The sequence below is a fragment of the Coloeus monedula genome (assembly GCF_965178545.1).
Source record: "Coloeus monedula genome assembly, chromosome: 9".
Lineage (NCBI taxonomy): Eukaryota > Metazoa > Chordata > Aves > Passeriformes > Corvidae > Coloeus > Coloeus monedula.
In genome coordinates, this window is record NC_138789.1 from 30,905,651 (window position 1) to 30,929,005 (window position 23,355).

Sequence of the window (23,355 nt, forward strand, 5' to 3'; positions counted from 1 at the left end):
GCAGGAGCACCTAGAGGAGTGAGCAGAGGGATTGAAGGCTGGCCCAGAAAAGGGTCCCTTGCCCCAAAAAAGAGTCCCTGCCCCAAAACCCATCATTGTTGCTGGAGTTATGTACAGGGTCCCAGCATGGGGACAGGTCAAGGTTGGCATGTGGGGACACATGAGGATCCACAGGGACCATGGGGATGGATAGAGCTTTAGGGAATGCATGGGGGGCATGAGGGACCCATGGAGGCCATGGGGACATGTCAGGGCTGTAGGGGCACGTGGGGTCTGTGTGGATCCATAGGGATCATGGCAATCTGTGTGGGCTCTAGGGACCCACGGGCACCATAGGGACCCATAGGAGCCATAGGGACATTTGGGGGGGCTGTGGGAACCTGTGGGGCCATGGGGACCTGCAGAGCTCACAGGAACCCTCAGGAGGCATGAGAACATAAAGGAGCTGTGGGGACATGTGGAGTCCATGGGGTCATACGGGATCTTTAGGCGTATGTGGGGACGCGTGGGAGCTCTGGGGACCTGTGGGAACTGTAGGGACACAGAGGCACCTGTGGAAGCCATGGGGACCTGTGGAACCTGTAGGGATATGTGGGAACCATGGGACCCTCTGGGGACTGTAAAGGAATACAGGCACCTGTGGAAAACATGGGGACAGGCGGGAGCCTTGGGAACCTGTAGGGACACACAGGGAGCTGTGGGGGCACCAGGGACTGTAGGACTTTGTGGAAGCCATGGGGACACGCAGGGAGCTGTGGAAGCTGTGGGGACCCGTGGTAGCCACGGGGACCTGTGAGGGCTGCGGGGACACACAGGGACGGGTGGAAACTATGGGGAACCGCGGGAGCCGCAGGAACACGAAGCCGTGAGGATGAGAATGCCGGGGGCTGGGAATGCGGCGGGATAGAGGCGGGGAACGGGAATGCGGCGGGCGGGCCCCGCTCCCGGCGCCGCCGCCCTTCCGCCTCCTCTCCGCGGCTGAGGGCGATGCAGGGCCGGGAAAGCCCCGCCGAGCTGGGCTCGGGTGGGTCTCGATTGCCCCCTCCAAAAACCCTCCAGCGCGGCGGCTCTTCCCTCATAAACCCGAGCTTTGCCTCCCAGGGCCTGCCAGGCGCTTCCCGGTGGCGGCGGTGGAAGAGATCCTGAGGGATGTGGTGGGGAGCGCCCTGAGGGAGCAGCGCTACGAGGCGGGGCCGTGCCGGGAGGCGGCCAGGGACATCGCGGAGGTGGGGATGTGTGCTTCCCCGTGTGCTTCCAGGGGTGTCACCTCGACGGGTGCCTTGGGGGCTCCCCAGATGTGCCCCCAAAATACCGCTAAGGTGTACAATAAAGGCTGGAGGCGGCTGTCGAGATGCCCCAAGGGTTGCTCAGAGGGCAGTACAGACATATACGAGTTAATGAATAGATTTACAGACTGGTTTGGGTTGGGAGGGACCTCAAAGCCCATCCAGCCTCATCCTTGCCATGGGCAGGGACACTTTCCACCGTCCCAGGCTGCTCCCAGCCCCACTGTCCAGCCTGGCCTTGGGCACTGCCAGGGATCCAGGGGCAGCCCCAGCTGCTCTGGGCACCCTGTGCCAGGGCCTGCCCACCCTCCCAGGGAACAATTCCTTCCCAATCTCCCATCCAGCCCTGCCCTCTTGTCAGTTTAATACCATTCCCCCTTGCCCTGCTGTAAGTCCATCCCCATCTTTGAACATGTATGCATTAACCTTGTTTTTCTCTGCAGGTTGTTAAGGCGCGGGTCAAAGAGCTGGGGGTGCCCAGGTACAAGATCGTGGTGGTGACACACATTGGGCAGCTGGGTGAGCAGAGCCTGCAGATCGGGAGCAGGTGCCTCTGGGATCCTGGGACTGACACATTTTCCTCATTTGTGTTCAAGAACACCTCGCTGTTTGCTGTGGCAAATGTCTATGGTGTGTATTTTGAATAGGGAGGTAGTCGAGTTTAACAGTAGGAAAAATGAATATTCAGCCTAACTCTTCCTGTCTCTGTTGTTAAAAGCATCTGTGAAGGACCAAGGTACTCTAACCTGCTTTGAAATGAGAGCCTCTAGGTGAATGTAATAAGGGTCTTTCCCAGAATTTTCTCTGGGAAGTGGATGTCTGTGATATGTTGTTTTGCACCTGATTGCTGCTTTCAAAACTCTTCCTGTAGGAGAAATATTTTCAGAATATTCCCTGTAAGTAATGTTTTCCCTGTTCTCCAGGAAACATGATTGGAAGTATCTGGATTAGGAAATAAACCATGGGGTTTGCCTGCCTGGTTTTGGGGCTGATGGTCCTAAGTTTCTCCCGGTGCAGCCATTCCCCACTGAGGTAGGGTCTGGCTGACCTTGCTCTGATTCTGAAACCAGACTTTTTGCTACCTGTATTTCCCCAGCTGAAACCTGCTGTTAGATTTTCCTGAGCCAGAGAGCAAACCTGTCATAAATTGCTTATTTTACTACATTTTAGGTGCCAGGCTGAAACCAGAACAGTAGTTAGTTGGGAAGAAATACTTGTACTCATGACTAAAAGTTTAACTCTAACCCACTGTAAACACTGTGAAATGCAGACAACCTGAAGCCACTTGCTGGTGTGCCCTGTGACATTTAACACCCAAAAAGGGTAAAGCTACAATTAAAGACCACAACTGAACCAACTGAGGTTTACGTCATGATTATTTTAATCCCTGGGAGCTGTGACACCGAGCTGTTGCGTCTCAGCACAGGGAGCTGATCTCTCTCCTGCTGCAGCCCACGTTGCAGCAGGATGTGGTGAGCAGCTCGACTGCCTCACGCTTGTTTAGCACAGAAACTTTGCTGGTGTTTTGCAAGTCTTGCTCAGGTTTGACATCCTGGGGTTCTTGGCTGTGGATCCCCAGCCTCTGCTCTGGGTGTGATGAGAAGTTGGCGTCACCCTTGTCCTCGTGTGGGAAATGCTGGGGGTTTTCACTCTCTGTCACAGGAAAGCGAGAAGCTAAAAGTTAGAAGTCATGGAAAGATGAGTAATTTATGCTTTTTATCTTTACTAGAAAGACAGGCCAACCTACAGCCAGGGAGCTGAGTGTTACTCTCTGATAGGAGCACCACATCACTGACTCCTCACTGAGAGCAGATGTGTGAGGAACAATCTGTGATCAACGTGGTAAAACCCAGTGGTTTAGGGATTTCTAGTGAAGAGAGTCACGTGTTGCCTTGAGTCTTACACTGATACATTTGCTTCTCCAGGAAAAGCTGTGATTTTCTGTGTCAGAGGCTGGACCTGTGGGTTTCCTGAAATGCAGGAAATGCAATAAGGTATCATCCAACCCAGGATTTCAAAGTTCTGGGTGTTTCTACAGAAATTACAATTCAGCTGCAGTTGAAACACATCAGTACAGCTGGGCCTTGTGGAGTCTGTAAAGGTGTAGCAGTTCTCACTTCTTAGAAGCAAGGTTCTTCAACAGACTTTATGGAGGGGGTTGCCCGTGTTACCAATTTTGTGTTTGTTTAAAGCTGCTGCTACACAAGAATATTCCAAAAATGCAGATGTAGGAAGTGCAGAAAGCCTCTGTTGCTGTCATCTGCCTCAGTTACTTTCTTGTTCTCTATTTATTTTAATCTGTCAGAGTACAAATTTCTAGCAGTGCATGTTGAATTTTCTGACTATCAAATCAAAATTTTCTGAGTATCAAAAAATGTGCTAATAAGTATAAATATACACAGAAACGTGAAGGTACTTAAATTGCAGAGTAACTGTTCAACATGTTTTAGTAATAATGTTTTAAAGTTGTAATACAGTCTCTGGTTTCTGGTGGGGAAAATGAAGACCACAGTAAGACACTTGCACCGACTTCAGTGAAACTTGTCACTGTCACTTGAACTGTGATGGCAGAGAGATTTTCAGTGATAGCCTTGAATCCTGTCGCTCAGGTGAGCTTGGAAAAGCTTGGTCTAAATGATTTTTCTTTAGCGAAATAGCCCAGGAAGCTGAGCCAGACCAGCTGCACGCTGAGGGAACATGAGGAGTTGCAGCTCTTCGCTGGCTGCCTCCCAGCACAGCCCGTGCTGCACGGATTGAGGGGAGCAGGGGATGTGCTGCTTCCCAGTCCCCTTGGATCCCCTTGGATGCAGGTGCAGTGGGCAGGGATGAGCCTGGGATGCTTTAATTGGTACTCACCCCCCAGGTCGTGGTGCTCAGTGAGGTGCCTCTTCCAGCGTGAGCCGCCGCACGTGAAGACCACGGCTCTGATGAAGTCTCTCCCGCAGAGCTTCACCGTGTTCCCTTCCCCTTTTCCTTCCTGTGCCAGGAGCAGGAGAACGAGGCAAGCCAGTGCCAGCACCGTGCCCCTCATGCTGCCAACGTGGTGCTTCCCAGCTGGGTGTGGGCAGGGCAGAAGGGAGTGAGTGGGGAATTCTGCTGGAACCTTCCCATTTATACTGACGGTCCATCCACTCCGCTGAGTAACAGCTCACTCTGAGGGTGACAATGTTTGCTAAAAACAAATAAACTGCTTGTTTCTGGTCATGCTTGAAGTGCTTTGGGATCTCAGTCAGGTATTAAAGATTTCTTAGGTCTACATAGCTGCTTTACTGGGAACACCTGAGGTGTAGCATGTTTATGGGGTATGGCTTAGGTGGATGCAGTTAATGCGTGTGCTGCCAGAACAAAAGGGTGTTTATGACGTGATTTGTGCTTAATGGGTTTGGTGTCTGTGTGCCCCACACTGGTGTGTTGCACAGCCTGATGCCCAGTCCTGACTGGGGTCTTTGTGTTGATGATCCCAAAGAAAAAGGGAGCTAACTCCTTCCCGTGATGTGTGCACCTCCTCATTTCCCCACCTTGTTTGCTGGTGACTGTGGATGCTTGTGGGGAAAACCCTGCCAGTACCAGGCACTGCTGAGAAAATCCACTCTGGAGCGGGAGTTTGTGGCACATATAGGTATCCCAGCCAGGATTCCCAGTGTGCCAAGTGATAGGACATGATCCTGCAGCACATGGAGCTGGGTCACTCTGCTCTGGGAGCAGGGGTTGGGTCCGAATTACTGGTTCCTAATGTTGGCTTCAGTGTCTTTACGTTTCCATAAAAATCCGTGCAATACAATGGGTTTAGGAGGAAATTTCTCAGTTACATGGTCAGAAATTCCATGTTTAAGGACAAAATACATGAGGAACTTTGGAGATCTTGAGCCCTTCCTAGCACCACAAGGGTTTTGCAGCACCATAATGTTACAGTTAATTAACTTTCACTGTGTGCAGGGTGGGTTATGATGTGTTACAGCTTGTTTTTTAGCAGTGAGCAAACAGTCATGGGCATGGATGGAAAATACAGGGTGTATTTTGGTCAGATTTATAATAATGATTAACAAATGATTCACCCTAACGAGTGTCTTTCTCTGAAACACAACAAGATGAATTTTATGTCGGGAGCAGTTTGCACGTCCCCTGTCAGATGTGCAGCACACAGAAGGAAGTGGATGTTAATGCATCACAAATGATCCTTAATTCAGTGATGTGTTTGAGTGTTGGGTGTTTATTGTCAGGATAATGAGAGAGGCTGGATGTTCTGCATCTATAAAATACACGTTTCCATACGTGATGTGCTCAGCAGCAGGGCTACAACTTGTGCTTAATCGCTCCTCTGGAGATGCTCCCTATTTCCTGTGGGCAGGAAGTTCCTGAAAATTCTCCAGCTGGGTGGTTTTTTTCTGTTTCTTCTGCTCTGCCCCCAGAAAAAGCCAGCCTAGACAGCCAAATGCTGCCTGCTTCCAACCCGGGGAGAAAAGACCTTGGGGGAAAACCAGAAAGGGATAAAGGCCCCAGGAGGAAAGACAGCCGAGACCTTTCCATGATCAGAATTGCAGGGAAGGCCATCCATGTATGAGCACTGATAGTGCAATGAGGGAACTTCAGGAGGAAATTTAGGGCATTTGAAAGAAGTTTCTAAGCAGTGTGCTTCAAAGAGAAATTTTAATGATTAAAAAAGGATGATAACCAGTTTATGTTCATACTACAGCAAGTCTTTCCTGCTGTTTCCCAAAGGAGAAGGGATATCAGCTACTGTTAAACAGCTCCAGCAGGAGACACGATGTCACACAAGGAACCAACCTGGAAAACAAGAGGAAGAGGAGCCGGTTTTTCCTCGGAATTCTGTTAATGCTGTGCTCACCTGTCCTGGAAAACACCACTTTTTGGCAGGCCAGGTTGGGTTGCATTTGTGCTGTCCTATTTGGCAGCATGCAAACATGTGTCTTGTTTAAAAAGGCAATGAATTTCCAGCGGTGTGGCAGCAGAGGACCCACCTCAGTTTTAGCCTGGTGCTGGAATTGTGATCCCACCTATTCCAGTGTTCCCTAGTTGGGTGTTTCCCAGAATTGCCTTGCTGAGGAATGCGGCCCCGGGCAGCCCTGGCCCTCAGCACAGCCGTACCTTGGTGCTGGGAGCAGCCAGGTTGTGCAGCTGCCACACTCCCACCTGCCCACAGCTGTCCCCCAGCAGCAGGCACTCGGCGTTCTTGGCAAAGAGGATGGAGCTGAGATTCCCTTCGGGGCTGGCAGCACAGGAGAGCACGGGGTTGAAGCTGCAACCCAAGAATTAACAGGTACCATGCATTTACCAGCTGAAAAGCTGCACATCTCACTTTCTGTCTTCTAGATTATCTCAAAAACCGGGAAGTGAGGCAGTGTTTGGTTTGGGCTCTGCCAGAACAAAAATCCCAGCTGCTGTTAACTAAGATATCCTGCTTGCTTAAAATCTGTCCTAACCTGGAAAGTGGTGGTTAATATTTTCATTATATGAATAATTTGCATTATGTGGCAGGGCTCTGGATCCACCAGGGCTTCACACAGTCAGTAACACAAAATCCAGACCAGCTGGACAAGCCCACAGGTAACTGAGTCATCTCAACTTCAGACCATCCAATCTTTATAAAAGCAGCTCAGTTTTGTTATTTTTCCTTCTAGCTCTGCCATGGTTTCTGCAGGAAAAGGGCAGTTTTACACTTTATCAGCTCCATGAGGCATCCAGCTCCTCTTCTAACCCCAAATCTCTGGGAGCTACCATTTCCTTTTACACAATGAGTATTTCAAACTGCAATAGTTTGAGCAAGCAAAGTTCGGAGCTGTAATGATCTGATAAAAACACCGATGAGGTAACAATGTGTGCCAATTAAATTTCGGAATCTTCTTTGAGAAAAGTCATTACTCACATGCTGACACTCAGATCCCAAATCTCCACCCTCCTTTCATTCACTGCTGCGAAGATGAGGGCTGATTTTGGAGCCCACTTGATGTCATGAACAAAAGCTGTGACAGAAGTGAAAGTTAAAAGAGGGGTGTGGGAATCCCGGTGCCATAAAAGGATACTCCAGTCTGCAGAGCAGCTGAGGAACATGTCCGTGCTTGAGGGATTCCAGGCAACTTTGTACACGGGACCCTGCTGGGAGAGAAACAAAACAGAACTTGGTGTTGCTGTAGAGCTACAGAATCTATTCTAGAGCTACCCAGAGATAAGATTATTTAACTGTACAGGCCAATCAGATTTCTGATTGCTGTCTTAAAATAAAACCAGAACTAAAGATTTAAACCAGTTTATAGTACCAGTTTTAGTGAGTTATTTGAAAAAATCCTTTTAGTGTAGAAAGTAATCCTGTAAGACTGTGATATTTTATGCTGTGGGAATTCATTCCTAATATAAGAGAAGAAGTTTAGGTTTCTGTTGTTGCACATATACTTACTAAATATAAGCAAAGAAACTGTTACATTTTTGAACTGAATTGAACAGTTCCTGCTGTCCTTGTTTACAGTGTATCACTCACCTTATGGCCCCTGTATGTCCCCAGAATCTGCTCCTGGCCTGAGCAGGAGCACAGGTGGATGTGGCCCTCTTCTGTTCCAGCAAGAAAAATATCAGTGTCCTGAAAGAAAGGGAAAAGGCGCCTAGGCTGGATGAATTTATCACTCATGCAGAAATCAGCCAGGGCTGGATGAGTTCAGAGCCAGTGCTCTGCAGAGCCAAGGAGGAGCTCCTGTATGGGGGGGGCTAAAGGGGCCCACAACGTTGGACATTTGCTGGGTGTGTTCTCCATCAATGTACAGTTTATGCTGGAGCTTTTGACTCCTGAAAATCTTGGATTTTCAGCAATCCATGTGGAAAACGCATGTATTCTTTGAGTGCTCTGTGGAGGAAATACTCAGCTGGATGAAGAGAAGCACAGCTGAGTCCTGGACGTGGGAGGTGTTGAACAAATTCTCCCAGCCTTGGCCAACACACAGAGGGGAATGTGCCCCAGGACCCGTCCAAGGAAATGTAGCATGGCTGGGAGGACAGGGCTTGTTCTACCATTTCACCCAGTTGGGGTAGCTCTTAGTAGCTAGGAAGCAATTTATTTCAAAATTAATAGGCTTTAAATACCAGTGCCAAGTCCCTGGCTAGTTCCCATTAGAGCAGCTCCAGCTGAGCATCCCTCCTCTGCTGCAGTTATCCTGGGTAATACTTCAGCCAGGATGGGCTTTCTGAGCCTACCTCTGGGTGGAAGTCGAAGCACATTCCAGCTGCCTGTTGAGATATGGGAGCTTCACTTTTCCTTTCTCTCTCACCTGGTAATTTTTTCTTCCTGCTTTGTGTTCGCTTGATTGTCATCACATCTGTGCAAAGAGCAAAGGTTGTGTCAAACAGGTGTGAGGAACTCGCGCTGCTTTGCAGTGCCCAGCAGCTCTTAAATGTTTTGTGGGATAACTGGTGTGAAGAATGTCAGCTGAAATCAAAGAGAGCAGTTCCAGGTGCTCACCAAAGCAATCCAGCCTTTGCTGTATGAACCACTGGGTCATTCGCCCATCTCCTGAGATACACATCAGTCTCTCTTTCTTGTCACCTCCTGTCCCACCTCTGTCCTGTTCCACCCACCTCAGCTGCCACACAGGACCTGTGTGTTTATTTAGGGATGCACTGGGACAAAAAAAAAAAAATGCATGTGGTAAATCATATATGAGCAAAGACAAGGCAATATATTTCAAAAATAATTAAGCTTCCACTTTGTAATGAGCATTAAGTCTTATGGCAGAAGTGTTTAGCTTTTCTTTTAAAAAATGGTCTGAGCATTGATTGTTTTCTCCAGGAAAATGTCTCCTTTATTAAACATATTTGATAATCAGTTTCAGGGCACTGGTTTATGTGCTGCCACCTTTCAGTAACACCTGCACCATGAAATCAGCCTGCACCTTGCAGGAGAGTTCCTGAGACCTGGGAGCTGCCCTTAGGGCGTTTCCTTCATCACCCTCCCATCCCCTCTCTCATTTTCTTCTTAATTCCTGCTCACCCCTCACTTATTCTGATGTTCTCTCCATTTTTGGCAAGAGGGATCAGAGAGAAAGCACCAAAAGCTACCACTGGTCTCCTGTAAGGATTTGTTGTCCAGGGTTGGATTGTCCTAGTTAGGACATGGAGTAGAAATGATAGGTGGGGTAACTTGCTGCAATTCCTTAAAAAATGAGGGAGTAGGACTCCTTTGTTGTCCCTTTCCCAGGTTTGCTCGCTCAGAGGTGCCCCAGGTGGGAGCTCCCAGCCTGACCTGCTGTCCAGCAGCGCGGCGGCGTTCCGGCTCCGGACGTCGTAGATGGCCACGTGTCCATTGGCCATCCCAACTGCCAAGAGATTTGGGCTTGCCAGGGAAAAATCCACAGCAGTAACACCGTGCTCGCAGCGGAAAATGCGCTCTGGCCACTGCCCAGGAGAGAAATGCAACCATGTTGTGAGTTGGGTTATTATTCACCTCTCTTTTCTTAACACTGGGCACTAAATTTCTGCTGGAAAACTCAAGTGGTGGTGGCCACAGCGACCCGAAATTATTCTCTATTCTGACTGGCTCCTTGTATTTCTTGCTGCAACTGATAAAATTAGGAAAAAGATTGTGCAGAAATATGACACTGGAAAGTAGGTGAGGCTACTGCTCCAAACTAAATACCTAAAAATGTCTATGGTGACAGCAGGGAATCAGGAGAGTATTTGATGTGGTAAAGATACATCAGAAATTTGACTCTGCCTGGTTTAAATTAGTCTAATACAGTTTTGGCCAAGAGAAGTTTGTAGAAGAAATCAAACTGAAGTGTTGTCATTTATGGCAATCAGAGTTTTTTTACTGGGACACTTTGTAACTAAGATTTCCAAATATTTTTTTAATGTCCGGTTTTAAAAGGATCCCTTTTCAGATGGATCTGCAGAGGTGTAAATGTTACATCTATAAATTTTCCTCTCTTTTTGACCGTGTTGTGAGAAGTTAGGAGTAGATAATTGCAGTTAAAAGGGAAACAAAGCAGAAATTGTGCAGAGAAAAGCACATTGCAGAAAAAGCAAACAAAGGGGCTCGTTACCATGGGGTTCTTCAGTGACCAACAGCAAGCCAGGCCTCCCTTCTGATCCTGAGAAACAAACTCTCTGTAACCAACTGCTAAGAGATCCTGCAAGCACAGAGCAACAGGAATATGTCAGTTCAACTCGAAGCTCAGCAGGACATTTCCACAGGCACCTCTGTGTTAACAGCAGCTCTCAAGGCAAAGTCTGGAGCAACAAAGCTCCTGTCCTATGCAGGGAGAATCACACAGGATATAAAGCAACAGGATACACGTTGTTCTATAACCATATTCTAATGTGCATTATTTAATGGAGTACATAAGAATGCTTCTGGTTTTCTCTCTCAAGGTTGGCTGTAAAAGGAGCTTCAGAGGGCACCTCAAATTCCTGGCTTTTAGCTTTCCACAGTCCAGTGAATTCCCTTCATTGCTTTCCACAGGCAGAAGTAAAAACCAGCAGCAAGTCTTTAGCCTTCAGCTCCATTAATTTTTCTTTCCCTGTACTCAACAAGTAGTTTGTGAAACTCACACTTTAAAAGGAGCTGTTTGCTTGCCCCGTGTTCTCAAACTGAAGTCTCTAAATGTGTCTAAACTTTTTAATATCTGGAGATCTGGTGTACTGAAAGTATGAAATGGTCTTTATTTTCTTTTTTTCCCTCACTGGGTTTCTGTTTCTCATCCTCAGCTGCCTTTTACCTTTCTTCCATTCATTATTTTTGTTTGGCCATAAGTGAGTTCTGTTGGGAAAACTGAGCTTTACATGACCAGATTAAAGAAGTTTTGGCTTCTGTGCTGTTATTGTGCATCTTATTTTGAGGAATGCTGCTTTTTCAGGAGGTTACTGTTAAAGATGTGATGTCTAAACTATCAGAAATAAACTCCCTCAGTGATAATAAAGTTTAGCAGCAGGGGTTAAATTTCAATTCTAGACCAGACTAAGTCTATTAACATTGCTGTTCAGGGCAAACTGGAGCAATCAATGAAATTCTGAGCCAATTAAAGCCGTGGTGATCCATGTGCAGGGAAAGCCTAGTGCAACCTGTAGATTAAGGCAGCAAGAGTGAGGGGTTGGATGCATCTCTCTGAGATCCCTCCCAGCAAAGCACACCTCAGTCAGGAGTTTATTCCCACCACCAATTGCTTGTCCCAGTTTGTGACCAGCTCAGGAAGGATTTTTTAACTCACAGGGTTCACTTTGTTCCAAGCCATGCTGCTCACGCTGTGACCACTGGTTAAATCACACCTGTATGACCACAGCTGCTCCAGGCTGGGAGCTGCAGCTTCTGCTGGGCTTTGATTTACATCTGACAAAGCTGATGATTTAAAGGATGTTTCCTCTTGCTTTTTCTCATCCTTCTTTTCCTCCTCATCCTCTTCCTCTTCACCTTCTTGCCTGTCAGTGTCTGAGGTAACATCAGGTTCTAAAATGCACAGATGTGGTAGAGTCTGAGTAGAAACATTTCACTTATCCCACTCCAGACATTCACACCAGAAGAAAAATTTGCCTTTTCAGCAAATATTTTGCAGGGGAAAATAAAAGAAATGAAGATTTGAGGAGTTAAGACATCCTAACTTCTAAAACTGTGACTAAAAGTGGCTGGGGACAGAGCAGACATCTGGATTGGGCTGGAGCATGCCAGGTCTGCTGCAGGTGTTTAATGAGTGGGTTTAGCTACCCAGCAAAAAGTGAAGCATTTCTGTGGAAAGTGAGGAATTTATGGCTGGAAAGAGGGCACTGAGCAAGGAACAAACCTATAAGGACAGGAATCTGCCGATAAACTGCAAGTTTGGGCTGAAAAATATTCTCCATGAGAATCCTCTCCATGACAACTAAATCCTGCTTCAGCTTTTCTGATGTTAAGATGGCTTCTGAAAGGCATTCTCTCCCCTCGTGGCTCCTGGCAGGAACAGCACTTTCTGGAATGATTATGGAAGAAGTTGAATCACAGAATCATGGCATATTCCAGGGTGGAATGGATCCATAAGGATCATATGGTCCAACAGGCCTGTGCTGCCTGATAAGAGATAAATGGGATATAAATGCTTTGAACATGGTAAAACTTCACACAGAAAAATCAAGGGATAAGAATTCTCCTCCACCTGCAAAAAGCAGAGAATTAAAAAAAAATACTTTCACTATGAATTTTTTCTTGCTTTAATTTTGTTTTCTTTCATTGCTCAGATACTTCTGGAATTTTTCACAATTGGTGTTTTGCTTCTGCTTATTTAAGCGAGTACCAGCAAACCTTACCCCCGAGTATTTATCTTCATTTAAGATAATTTCTGATGGCAATGTACAGAGAAGTGCAACCCTGTCCAAGGTTCTTTAGCAAACTCTCTTGCAGGTTCCAGGCAGGCCAAACGTGTTTTTCTGGAAGTTTTCCCCACAAATCATGGGGATGTGCCTGTTTAGGAGGATGAAAACAGAGCAGCAATGTAAAATGTTACCTCTGGCAGAAGGGACAGCCACAGCCTGACTGTGCTCTTCAGCTGTGGGAGATTTGCTGCTTTTCTCTTCTGTGTCTGTGGGTTCTTCTGTCTCTGTAGGTTCTGTTTCTGAGGCATCCAGTGAATTGTCAAAGTCCCAGGAAGTCACCATCATCCCTGGGAATGAATTTCCCCATCACACAGGTCTCTTGTTTTGGTCCTACAGCCCAGCAAAGCTTTGCTGTGTGCTCTCCACCCCAACTGCTGGGCTGGGGGGCTTTGGAACCAGCTCTGGTTCCAAACATGTTGGTATTTGAACTGATGTTTTTGATTTAATATTTTCATTTCATCTTTTAATTGCCCTATTTTACAAATTTATAAAAAAGGTTGCCTGTGCTTAATACAAATCATTAAAGCAGATAAAATTCTCTAAATCTCCTCCTGTTGTATGATTGCTGCAGCTCCATCAGGGGTTTTTTGGGGTGTGGCTCCCCTTGAGCAGGGCCAGCTCTCACCCAAACCTAGCCTTGATGTGCTCAGGGGTTGGAATGAGCCCTGCTGATGCTCAAGGCACACAAAAAAGCGGCAAATATCTTTTCAAAACAGATTATTATCTACTTTTGGTGTTTATTCCCTCGTTTTACATACATTAACAGACACAAAATGTTTGGAACAGCTTTGCCCATAATTTTTTTGGCCTCTTACACACAAAAATGCCCCCAGTGAGGCAAAGCTCACCCCGTGCACAACTCAGAGATTCCTCTACAATGGTTTTTAGAGCACTGAGGTTGTACATCCTGTAGAATTGCACTGAGCCTGCCAAGGTGTCCTGTGTTCCCCAAGGTTTTAAATCTCCTGCCACAGGTTCTCTTCTTTGCATTGTGGCCAACAGAAACAGAAACCTGAAAAGTCAAGGAGGCAGAAAGGGAACTGTGTCCTTTGCTATTTCAAGGGAAGAGGTGAGGATTAGCTGGACAGCACTGAGGCAGGCAGAGCACAGCAGCTCTCTGGGAGCATTAATAACGATTTTATTGCAATGGATTCAGTGTTCCAGCAACAAAATCAAGATTTAGGAGGGGCAGAAACAGCCACTACAAACCACACTGTCCTGCCTGAACTTAAAGCTCTGGAAGTGAAAGTCGAGGAAACATCTCCTGCTTAGAGATGAAAGTAAAAAATCCCTTTTCTCAGTATCCTGCCCAGGTTTACCTTTCTCTGCCATGGTGATTGTCTCACATTGCACCTCCTTGGTTTTAGCAGCTCCAGAGATGGTTTGCACCATTTTTTCTTCAAAGTACTCACTGTCAATTTTAGCTTTGCAAATCTCCACATAAATCTTATTCCTCTCCCTGGAAAACAAAGGAAACACTGGGAGCTGACTCCCTGGAAAAATTTTGCCTGGAATTCTCAGTGTCTTTAACCAGGAGTTGATCAGGAGAGGCTTTTCCATGTCTTAAATTTCCAGCTTTTTGGATTGCTGGATGTTGTTTCAGCAGCTCTTTCTGATCTTTGTGATGCTGCTCTAAAACAGGAATGGTCTGTGGAGAACAGAACCCAAAACCAGCAAAAATCCCTACTCCAGCTGCCTGTGAACTTTGGGGGAATGCAGAGTTCAGAGCTCCCATCACTCAGGAGGGAAAGGCACAGCATCAAGAGACAAAAAGGAAACTTCTCCTTTTTTATTTCAGCATTTCCACCAAAGTTATGGTAGTTCAGGGAGGACCCAGGGGAGCTGCCTGCTATGTTCAACTCTTCTTAATTAATAAAGAATTAGAAGCTACACACAAGAATCAATGCAGCAGTTTGACATTTCTTACTGTCTTCGTGAAAATTTAATTATCACCCTCCTCCATCCCTGGATTTTCCTAACCTGCCATCATTTTTCAGTGGAAGGGAGTAAGAATTTCATCAAGAACGTGGAGCTGTAAGAAATGGAGTCTCATCCAAGAGGCTTTGCACACAGAGAAACGGGTGCCAGCTGACTTACAGAACTCTCCCAGCTTCCTCTGCCTCCGTGGACAGCACAGCAGTTGGCAGATCCAACATCCAGAGCGTGTCTGTCTCTGACAGGTAAATATCCACCCTCTGCTCCAGCTCTGCTTCTGTCAGGGCTGCTTCTACACCTGAAACACCAGGGCAACAAACAAGACCTTTTCTGCTCTAAATTAAGAGAAGACAAATTAATTCTCTAAGGGCTGTAAGGCCCTGGGCTGGCTCAGGGTCTCATAAATCCCAGAACGGTTTAAATTTATAATTATTGGGTGTGTTCTTTACCAGACAAGCTCAAAGTTGGGTCTTGTTGAGGTTCTGTTTCATCTAAACCAAACTCAGTTGTCGATAAGTTCGATATCCAAGTGCTGCTTCCATGTGTCCTTCAGGGACAAGAAACAAGCAGAAATTGTCACCAAAAAAACTAAAAAAAGTGTTTATCTTCAAGAGATATTTTGTACTTTTAAGTCATTTTAAATGTATATTTGCTCCTGATTGATATCCCAGCCCCTGGGATTATCCTTTGGAAGAGCCAGTCTGGGAAACATGGCAAAACCAGCAATCACTTCATCCCAGAAATCAGTATTTACAATTGTAATTATAAATCATAAATAATTACAATTATTTCTTGCATTTTGATAATGTTGTGGCTCAGGACTTTTCATTTAAAACACCAATAATTATTTACCCTCTGTGCAATACTTAAATGAGTTTGTCAACCCAAAGTCCACTGACTGTTTTTTTCCCTCTGTGCTGGATTTTGTAAATCAAAGTATGTAGTGAAACACAATTTAGGAGTTTTAACTCCAAGTTTTTTGTTGAAGAGAATTTTTGCAGATGGATGCACATAATCACACAGAGGTAACTTGCTTAAATCATATTAAAACAGAGAATTCTTATTATGTTAACAATATTTTGTTAGTAGAACTGATACTTTTAATATTTTAATTTGCTATTTTAATTGATGCATTTTTAAATTTTGCATAAAAGGTAGGCTGCACTTAATAAATATCACTAAAGCAGATAAAATACTTTAAAATAAAGCTTTTCTTGCCTGGGTACAGCAGTATTTGAGTCTGGCTGGAAGAGGGGGTGGGGTGTCACATTCTTGCCTTCATCATCAAAAACCTGAAGAAATATTTAAATAATCAGGATAATTTCCCTGTGTTCCCAACCCAAGCAACAGGGAGGGCACTTGGAAGGGGTTTCCTGCAGAGACCAGCTGGAGTTTGCTGGGATTCTTTGGGAAAATCCCCATTCCTGTCATTGCCAGACCCACTTGTCCTGCTTCTCCCTGTGGCTTTTCCAGCTCATTTATTCCATAATGACCACCAAGGGTGAATTATTGATTCTGACTATTCCAGTCCAATTAACAGTGCAGCCAAATAAATAAGATGAACAATTACACATTTTTTTATTGACAGCATTTAAAATATTTTAGTGTAGGAAGGTCAGTGAGGTGTTGAAATGATTCCCAGGTTGTATCTTTCGGGAATCTTTGGGGTTTGGGTGAAGACATGGAGGTGCTACTGCTGAAATAAATTCCAGCTTAGAAGTGTTAATTATTGTGAAGCTCTGGCTGCCCCTGGATCCCTGAAGTGTCCAAGGCCAGCCTGGAGCACCCTGGGATGGTGGGAGCTGTCCCTGCCCATGGCAATGGGATGAGCTTTGAGCTCCAAGCCAGCCATGCCAGGGTTGTGCCGTTTTCCTGCAGGTGGATTCTGGCCTCTTCCCACCTTTCCCAAGGGTGCTCATGGATCATCTCACCTGCACAGCTCCCTGGCTGCCCACCAGGACCCCCCTGCGCGCGGCTTTTCCCTCGGAAGCCGTAGAAGTTCTCCGGGAATTCAGGGCCTTGGTGCCGGTGCTGCCTCGGCGGAGGAGGGGGGCACATCCCACTCCTGCTCCTGCCCTGGAATCACCCACAGGGACCTTCAAAAACCGGGAAAAACCACCCAGGCAGGGCCTTGGCGGGAAGGATTGCACTAAACACAGCGGGATGGGATGGCTGAAGAGAAAGGGCCATCAAATAGAAAGGGCTGCCATGGTTAGAATGTCACTGTTGACCCCACTCGCAGCATCTCTGCAGAGCAGGTGTGGGGCTGCTGCAGGGCCAGTGCCAGGGAGGGCACCTCGTGTTCCTAAAAATGGCAACATTTCTACAAAGTTCTACTTAGAAAGTCTCCAACTGAAGCTAAAGGGTTTCACCGTTTACTTATTATCACTCCCAATTTATTGTAATGTGCTACGTGCTACCGATTATTGTAAAGGATGTAAACCAGCTATAATAAAGGATTTTTACAGCTCCTTCTACATGATCATTTATTATATGGAACCAATTGTTTTAAAGGATTTTTACAGCTCCTTCTACATTTATTTATTATATGTAACCAATTATTTTAAAGGATTTTTTCAGCTCCTTACACATTTATTTATTATATGTAACCAATTGTTTTAAAGGATTTTTACAGCTCCTTATACAATTTATTATATGTAACCATTTATAATAAAGGATTTTTACAGCTCCTTATACATGATCATTTATTATATGTAAGCAATTGTTTTATAGGATTTTTACAGCTCCTCATACATTATCATTTATTATATGTAACCAATTATTGTGAAGAACTTTTTCAGCTTCTTATACATTTATTTATTATATGTAACCAATTATTTTAAAGGATTTTTACAGCTTCTTATACATTTATTTATTATATGTAACCATTTATAATAAAGGATTTTTACAGCTCCTTATACATAATCATTTATTATATGTAACCAATTGTTTTAAAGGATTTTTACAGCTCCTTATACATAATCATTTATTATATGTAGCCAATTATGGTAAAGAACTTTTTCAGCTTCTTATACATTTATTTATTATATGTAACCAATTATTTTAAAGGATTTTAACCATTGATAGTAAAGGATTCTTACAGTTTCTTATGTATTATAATTGATTGCATTGCCAATTATGTCAAGGCAAGTAAACCACTTCATAATAAATGTAATAATATAAAAAATAAAGCATTTTTCATCATTTATTTATCTATCATAACTCATTATCTATTGTGACTTATTACAGAATGTAATTTATATTATAATTTATTGTATATTACCAATTATTTTAAGGGGTGTAAACCGTTTATAATAAAGGCTTTTTATCCTTTATTTATTATAACTTATTAGATATTATGATTTATTATAGAATATAAATATAATGTATTAGACATTATAATTTCTTATATATCACAAATTATTTTAAGGGATGTAAAGCATTTATAAGAAAAGACTGCAGCCATTTATTATAATTTATTATATATATAATAATTAATTATAATTAATATATAATAATTATATATTATAATTAATAATAATAATAAATTACTAATTATTGTAAAGGTTTAGACCCTTTATAATAAGGGCTTTTGACTATTTATTTGTTATAACTTCTTATGCCTTATAATTTATTATAGAATATATTATATATTACAATTCATTATATATTGCCCACTCATTTTAAAATATAAACCATTTATAATAAAGGCTTTTTACCATTCATTTATTATGCCTTAGAATAGAACATAATTTATTGCATATTATAATTGATTGCATCTTGCCAATTATTTTAAGGGATGTAAACCATTTATAATTAGGGTTTTGGACATGTATATAATTTATTAAATATAATTTATTATTATGTTTTATTATAGCATATAATTTATTACATATTTTAATTTATTATCTATTACTCAGCATTTTAAGGGACGCAATCCATTTATAATAAAGGAATTTTTTCCATTCATTAATTATAACTAATGATCTATTATAATTGATTCTGTATTATAATTTATCCTCTATTCCCAGGCATTTTAAAGGCTTTGAAGCCTTTTTGATTTCAATAACTTTGAAGTTTAGGCCCGATCCGGCCGCTCACTCACGGCGAAGGCCGCGGCCCGGCGGGGCTCGTCATGGCGTCGCACCGTTACCATGACAACGCTGCCCAAGACGCGGCGCGGCGATTGGCCGCCAGCAAGGACGCCGCCGATTGGTCGCTGCGCGGTGCGCGGGCCGCGCTGTGCTCGCGGCCGCAGCCCCGGGCCGTCCCTGGGCCCCGGTTCGGGTCCCGCCCCCGCCCCGTGTCACCGAACCAGCGCTGCCCGCGCCCGCCGCGACACCGCCCCGCCGGCGGCTCGGCGTTCCCGCGGGGCTGCAGCGCCTCGCTCGAGGGTTCACCCCTGAGTCAGCAAAGTCGCGCCCGCGGGTTCTTTCGGCACCGCCCGCAGGGACCGTGTGAGGGTTGGGGATGCGGCTCCTCGGCGGAGGCGCCGGGCGTGCGTGAGCCGCGCGGCTCTGCAGGGGCACGGCCGAGGCGTTTAACACAACCCAGGGACGCGGTGTCCTCGCTGTGACAGCAGCCGCGATGCCCGACGGGCGCGCCGGGCGCTGCCCCGCGCCGGCCCGGGGACAGCGCTGAGCCGGGCAGGTGAGGCACCGGGGCTGCAGGGAGGACACGGTGAATTTCCACTGGCTTTGGATCTTTTCTCTGCTTATTTGGGGTGGTTTTTGGGGGGGGTTGTGTTTAACCTAGAGTTATTATTGTGTCACCCAAGGGCCTCACGCCCAGCAGGAGCCCCCGTTCCCCGAGGACCCCCTGTTCGCCTCACGGCCGATGAGACACCCCCCGCGCCTCTGCGGCTCCCCGCGTGAGTACGGCGGCCGGGCGGGAGGGGGGCAGCGGCACCGGCACGGCGAGCGAGAGCGGCGCGGGGCGATGCTGTGGAGCCGGTGCCGGCGGCGGGCGGGGCGGGAGGGCACCTCCGGGACCGTGAGGGGCCGCGGCGAGCGGGAGCCTCCGCGCTGGCCGGGGCGTGGCCTGGGCAGTGAATGACATCAAAGGGGGCGCGGCCGGTGGCTTGAGTGACACGTGAGGGGGCGTGGCTTGTGCCGAATGACATATAAGGGCATGAGGGGCCGCGGCGGGGCGGGGGCGTGGCCTTGCGGTGTGAGTGACAGGCGGAGCGTGTGCTCTCGGTGACAGGCGAGGGGGCGTGGCCTGTGCGCTGAATGGCAGGCGGTGGGGAGCGGGCTGCGCTTTGATTGACATGTAAGGAGGTGGCCTTAGACCTTGATTGACAGATGGGGGCTGCTCCCTGAGTTACACAGGCGCTCTGCCTGTACCTTGAGTGACAGCGAGGGCGTGGCCAATACCCCAAGTGACATGCGATGTGCCTGAGTGACGCGAAGGGGGCGTGGCCACCACCCTGATTGACAGGTCGGGCCGGCGCTATGTGACATGCGAGGGGGCGTGCCCTCCCGTTGACTGACAGGCGAGGTGGGCGTGGCCTCCGCTGACTGACAGCGGCCGCACGCACCCTGCCCGCTTCCCGCGGTGCGCGGTGACGTCGTGCGTAACGTGGCCACGCCCCTCCCGCCCCGCCGCTCCCGGTCCCGTCCCCGCCGCTCCCGCCGCTCCCACCGGGACCCGGCGGCGCTTCCCGGCGATGTGACCCTTTCCCGGGAATACCAGCGATCATGGCTGAGGTGAGAGCGGTGGGGGCTTGCCCGGGAACTTGTTGCGCGGGGCCGCAAGTTTGTTGTGGGGACCGGAGGCCCGCGGGCACCGGCGGTCCCGCCCGTACCCCTCAGGGGCCTTCAGCCCCCGGGACGGCCCCGAACGGGGCCGTCCCGGGGGCTGAAGGCCCCTGAGGGGTACGGGCGGGACCGAGCGCGGCGCCTCCCGTTTTTTTTTTTTTTTATGGACCGCATATGCTAAAACATCGCTTTATTTCCTTTAAGTATCTTTTTGTAGTCGTTAAGACAAAGGGGGGTTGCTTAAAAGGTAGCGCGGTGTCCTGGGAGGGAGAGGTTTCTGGTGGAAAACGCAGGAATTCCCAGGATTTGCGGGGAGTGGGGGGGTGTTATTTGGGGATAATGGGGGTTGTGTTGTGGGATGTAATGGGGATATAATATAATAACGATGGGGAAATGTGTAAAAAGCCTCTTTATGGCAGTGTTGGATTGGTGGGGGTTGGATTTGCCCATCCCAATAGGATCAGCTCTTCCCGTTTGAGGAGGGGAATTAGGGCTGATGAATGGATGTTCCATTAAGTTTTCCCCGAATTATCCCCAGATCTCAATCTCGAGGCTGTTTGCTGCTCTGTGTTGACAAATGTGTTGGAAATGAAAATTTGGGAAGTATGCTTTGGAAAAGTAAAATCTGTGGGACAGGTGTTGCTTTCAGGGCAAGCTGGAAGTGTCAGGATTAGAAGATTTTACGGATGACGCTTCTTCCCTTGGAATTCCCGAATGTACAGGGATTTTTCCTTAAATTATTTTATTTTTTCCTCCCAAACCAAAACTTTAATGGACCAGTCTTCCTGTTGTTGGGACAACACGTCCTGAGCTAATCTTAGGAGTTTTAAGAACCTGCCTGTGTGGTTTTGTATCTCGAGAGGGAATCACGGGTCTGGTCCCCGTGTGATTCCAAAAAATGTGGATATTAAACTCCTGCCTTCTACAAAGTTGGAGAGACAGTGGGGGCCTGTGTTCCGGGTATCAGAGTATTCGGGATCTTTGGCTGGAGTTTTTGTACATTTTGTTCATTTTTTTGTTAATTCACCCCAATATCCTGGGCTAAATCCCGCTGTTCTGCGGGCTCGCGGCGCTGTGTCCTGTGGGGCTGAGCCATGAGTAACTTCCTACTCGGTGTCACGTCCTCACGTCGACGTCACAGCAGTGACAGCACCAAGGGCTGGGGGTTTGTGCTGCCCAGGGCAGGGAGATCCCACTGGGATGTGGGGCTGGGCATGTTTGGCTTTTCCCTTCATGGATGTTGTTCCAGTGGGTGAGGCCTTTGCTACGTATCAGTCTTGATATCACACTCAGAGAGGAGCAGGAGTTTTCATCTTTGCTTTTTTGAAGGTGAATTCCTTGTCCTGTTTTGGCATCTCTGTTTGAGGTGAAGGGCCAGGAGGAGCCTTTGATCCACTTGTGGATGAGTTTAGGAGCAGCAGCACCTGGAGTTCATTCCCAGCCCCTGAGTTGTGCAGGCAACTGTTGCATCTGCATGGAGAAACAGTAACAATTAAAAAAAAAATTAATACTCTGAGTGATTTAAGCAGAAGCAATGTCCTGGATACAGTTCCCAGCTTGCTTTGTGTCCCTGCCCATGGAAAGAAGTTGGAACTGGATGGTTTTAGGGTTCCTTCCAGGATTCTGTGAACTTAGGAAATACAGAGGGAGCAGAGTGGGAATTCTCCTTAGCATGGCGTTTCCTCATAGCTCTGGTGTCAACCACGGCCTGGAGGAGCTGCAGATGATGAAAATGTGGATGGGAAGGTATAAGACTGATGTGCTTCTTGCCCTCTTTCCCATCCTCCTCTCCCAGTGGAAAATCTTGTGCTGACCGTCCTGAAGGGACGCACAGGAGCTCATCCTTCACTCAGGAACGATCCTAAAATGTTGTGGTGTAGAGATTTAGCTACAGACACCAACTTAAAAGCCCAATAAAACTGAAACCTGTTGAGTTGGACAGGAAGGCTCTTCAGAAGGCAGGGCTGAGCCTGGGTAGTCAGTGAGGGAGACCAGAAAGTGAAACTAAATTCACCAAAAGTGCTGCTTCACTTTTGCAGAAGTGATTTGAATACAGGACAGACAAAGGAAAAAAATATATTTTGAATATATATTAAATTTGGGATTAATAACCTTTGTTAGGGTTCTTTTTACTTTTATGTGATTCCTCATATTCCAACATGTGAGAAGTTTGTTCCAGGCATAAACTGGAAGGAAAATATCTCTAACTTAAGATCAGCTGAAGCTTTGTGAGTGTTACAATATCCTTCTTTAAGCTGCTTACGGGGTGGTTTTGGTGGAGGGAATGCTGATACACACAGATTTTCTCCAAAATAAGTATTTTAATGCCTTCTGAGAAGAAAAGATTGGGGCTGAAAAGCTTGATTAGCAGCTGAAAGAGAATGTTTTTTGTTAATTCAGCCTTTGTAATGTTGGAGTGAAATGTAAGTGAGAGAATGAGATCTTCTGATCCCAAAACTGGAAGAGCTGGGGTCAGACTTTTGTGTTGAACAGAGGCAGCTCAATACCTGCTGTAATTTCCAGAAGTGCCAGATTCCTGCTGTTCCCTTTGTTCCGTGAAGGGATGCACCAATCCGGTTGCTACAGGCACTTGCCAGGATACTGAACATGGAAAACTAAAGGGAAGAAGATGAGGGTTTGGGGTTTTTCATTATTCTTCAGTGAATTAGGAGGAGTACCAGGGCTGCTGCATGGCAAAGAAGGTGGTCAGTGTGGTCAGAGGTGAGGTGCGAGCGTTGGGGACAAAATATCTCTGGTTTTGGGTTGGTGTAGCTTGGAGTTAACTGCAGGCTGGTTTAGTTATGGGTCACGGTCCTCAGACTGGTCCGGAAAGGGGAGATCCTGCTCCTCCTGCTGCTTTTGTGTAAATGCCCCTGAACTTCCATGAGTTGGCCCATCCCTGGCTAAGAACCTAAAAGCTTCCTGCAGGAGAAGCCTCTCTGTCAGCTGAGGGAAAGTTGCCACAGGAACTGGAGCTGGAATGGGGCAGCAGGACCAGCCCTGGGGATCAGCAGAGCCCCAGGAGGCTCAGGCGG

General features: G+C 46.6%; 4 protein-coding genes across 6 annotated transcripts in view; 2 read left to right on the plus strand and 2 right to left on the minus strand.

Moving 5' to 3' along the window:
* Nucleotides 1-922: 922 nt before the first annotated feature.
* DYNLT5 (dynein light chain Tctex-type family member 5) lies at nt 923-1,933 on the plus strand (the record flags this gene model as incomplete). Its single annotated transcript, XM_082287561.1, is given in 4 exon segments — nt 923-970; nt 973-1,024; nt 1,102-1,226; nt 1,730-1,933. Coding segments are annotated over 4 exon segments (429 nt in total).
* Nucleotides 1,934-2,703: 770 nt separating this feature from the next.
* Nucleotides 2,704-4,317, minus strand: INSL5 (insulin like 5; the record flags this gene model as incomplete). The annotated part of the gene is made up of 2 exons (XM_082287410.1): nt 2,704-2,939; nt 4,143-4,317. The coding sequence occupies 2 exons, from the start codon at nt 4,315-4,317 to the stop codon at nt 2,704-2,706; spliced, it is 411 nt and encodes a 136-aa protein (XP_082143536.1).
* Nucleotides 4,318-6,026: 1,709 nt separating this feature from the next.
* On the minus strand, nt 6,027-18,698 carry DNAI4 (dynein axonemal intermediate chain 4; the record flags this gene model as incomplete). The annotated part of the gene is made up of 17 exons (XM_082287411.1): nt 6,027-6,071; nt 6,393-6,543; nt 7,171-7,397; nt 7,780-7,878; nt 8,487-8,608; nt 8,752-8,909; nt 9,532-9,683; nt 10,331-10,417; nt 11,495-11,730; nt 12,062-12,226; nt 12,758-12,913; nt 13,946-14,085; nt 14,724-14,859; nt 15,011-15,093; nt 15,780-15,853; nt 16,493-16,637; nt 18,667-18,698. 17 exons carry the CDS (start codon nt 18,696-18,698, stop codon nt 6,027-6,029), a joined length of 2,208 nt encoding a protein of 735 aa, XP_082143537.1.
* A 218-nt stretch (nt 18,699-18,916) lies between these two features.
* MIER1 (MIER1 transcriptional regulator) overlaps nt 18,917-23,355 on the plus strand; it is a 32,957-nt gene continuing 28,518 nt past the window's right edge. For 2 of the 3 annotated variants that reach the window (XR_014226659.1, XM_082287295.1), the window contains exon 1: nt 19,997-20,269. Coding sequence is in view for 1 of the 3 variants with exons in the window: in XM_082287295.1 (XP_082143421.1) it covers nt 20,261-20,269 (9 nt within the window). In the remaining 2 variants the exon portion in view is untranslated. Of the gene's footprint in view, nt 19,212-19,338; nt 19,432-19,996; nt 20,270-23,355 lie in introns of those variants that run through there. The other variant, XM_082287296.1, reaches the window with a different exon arrangement.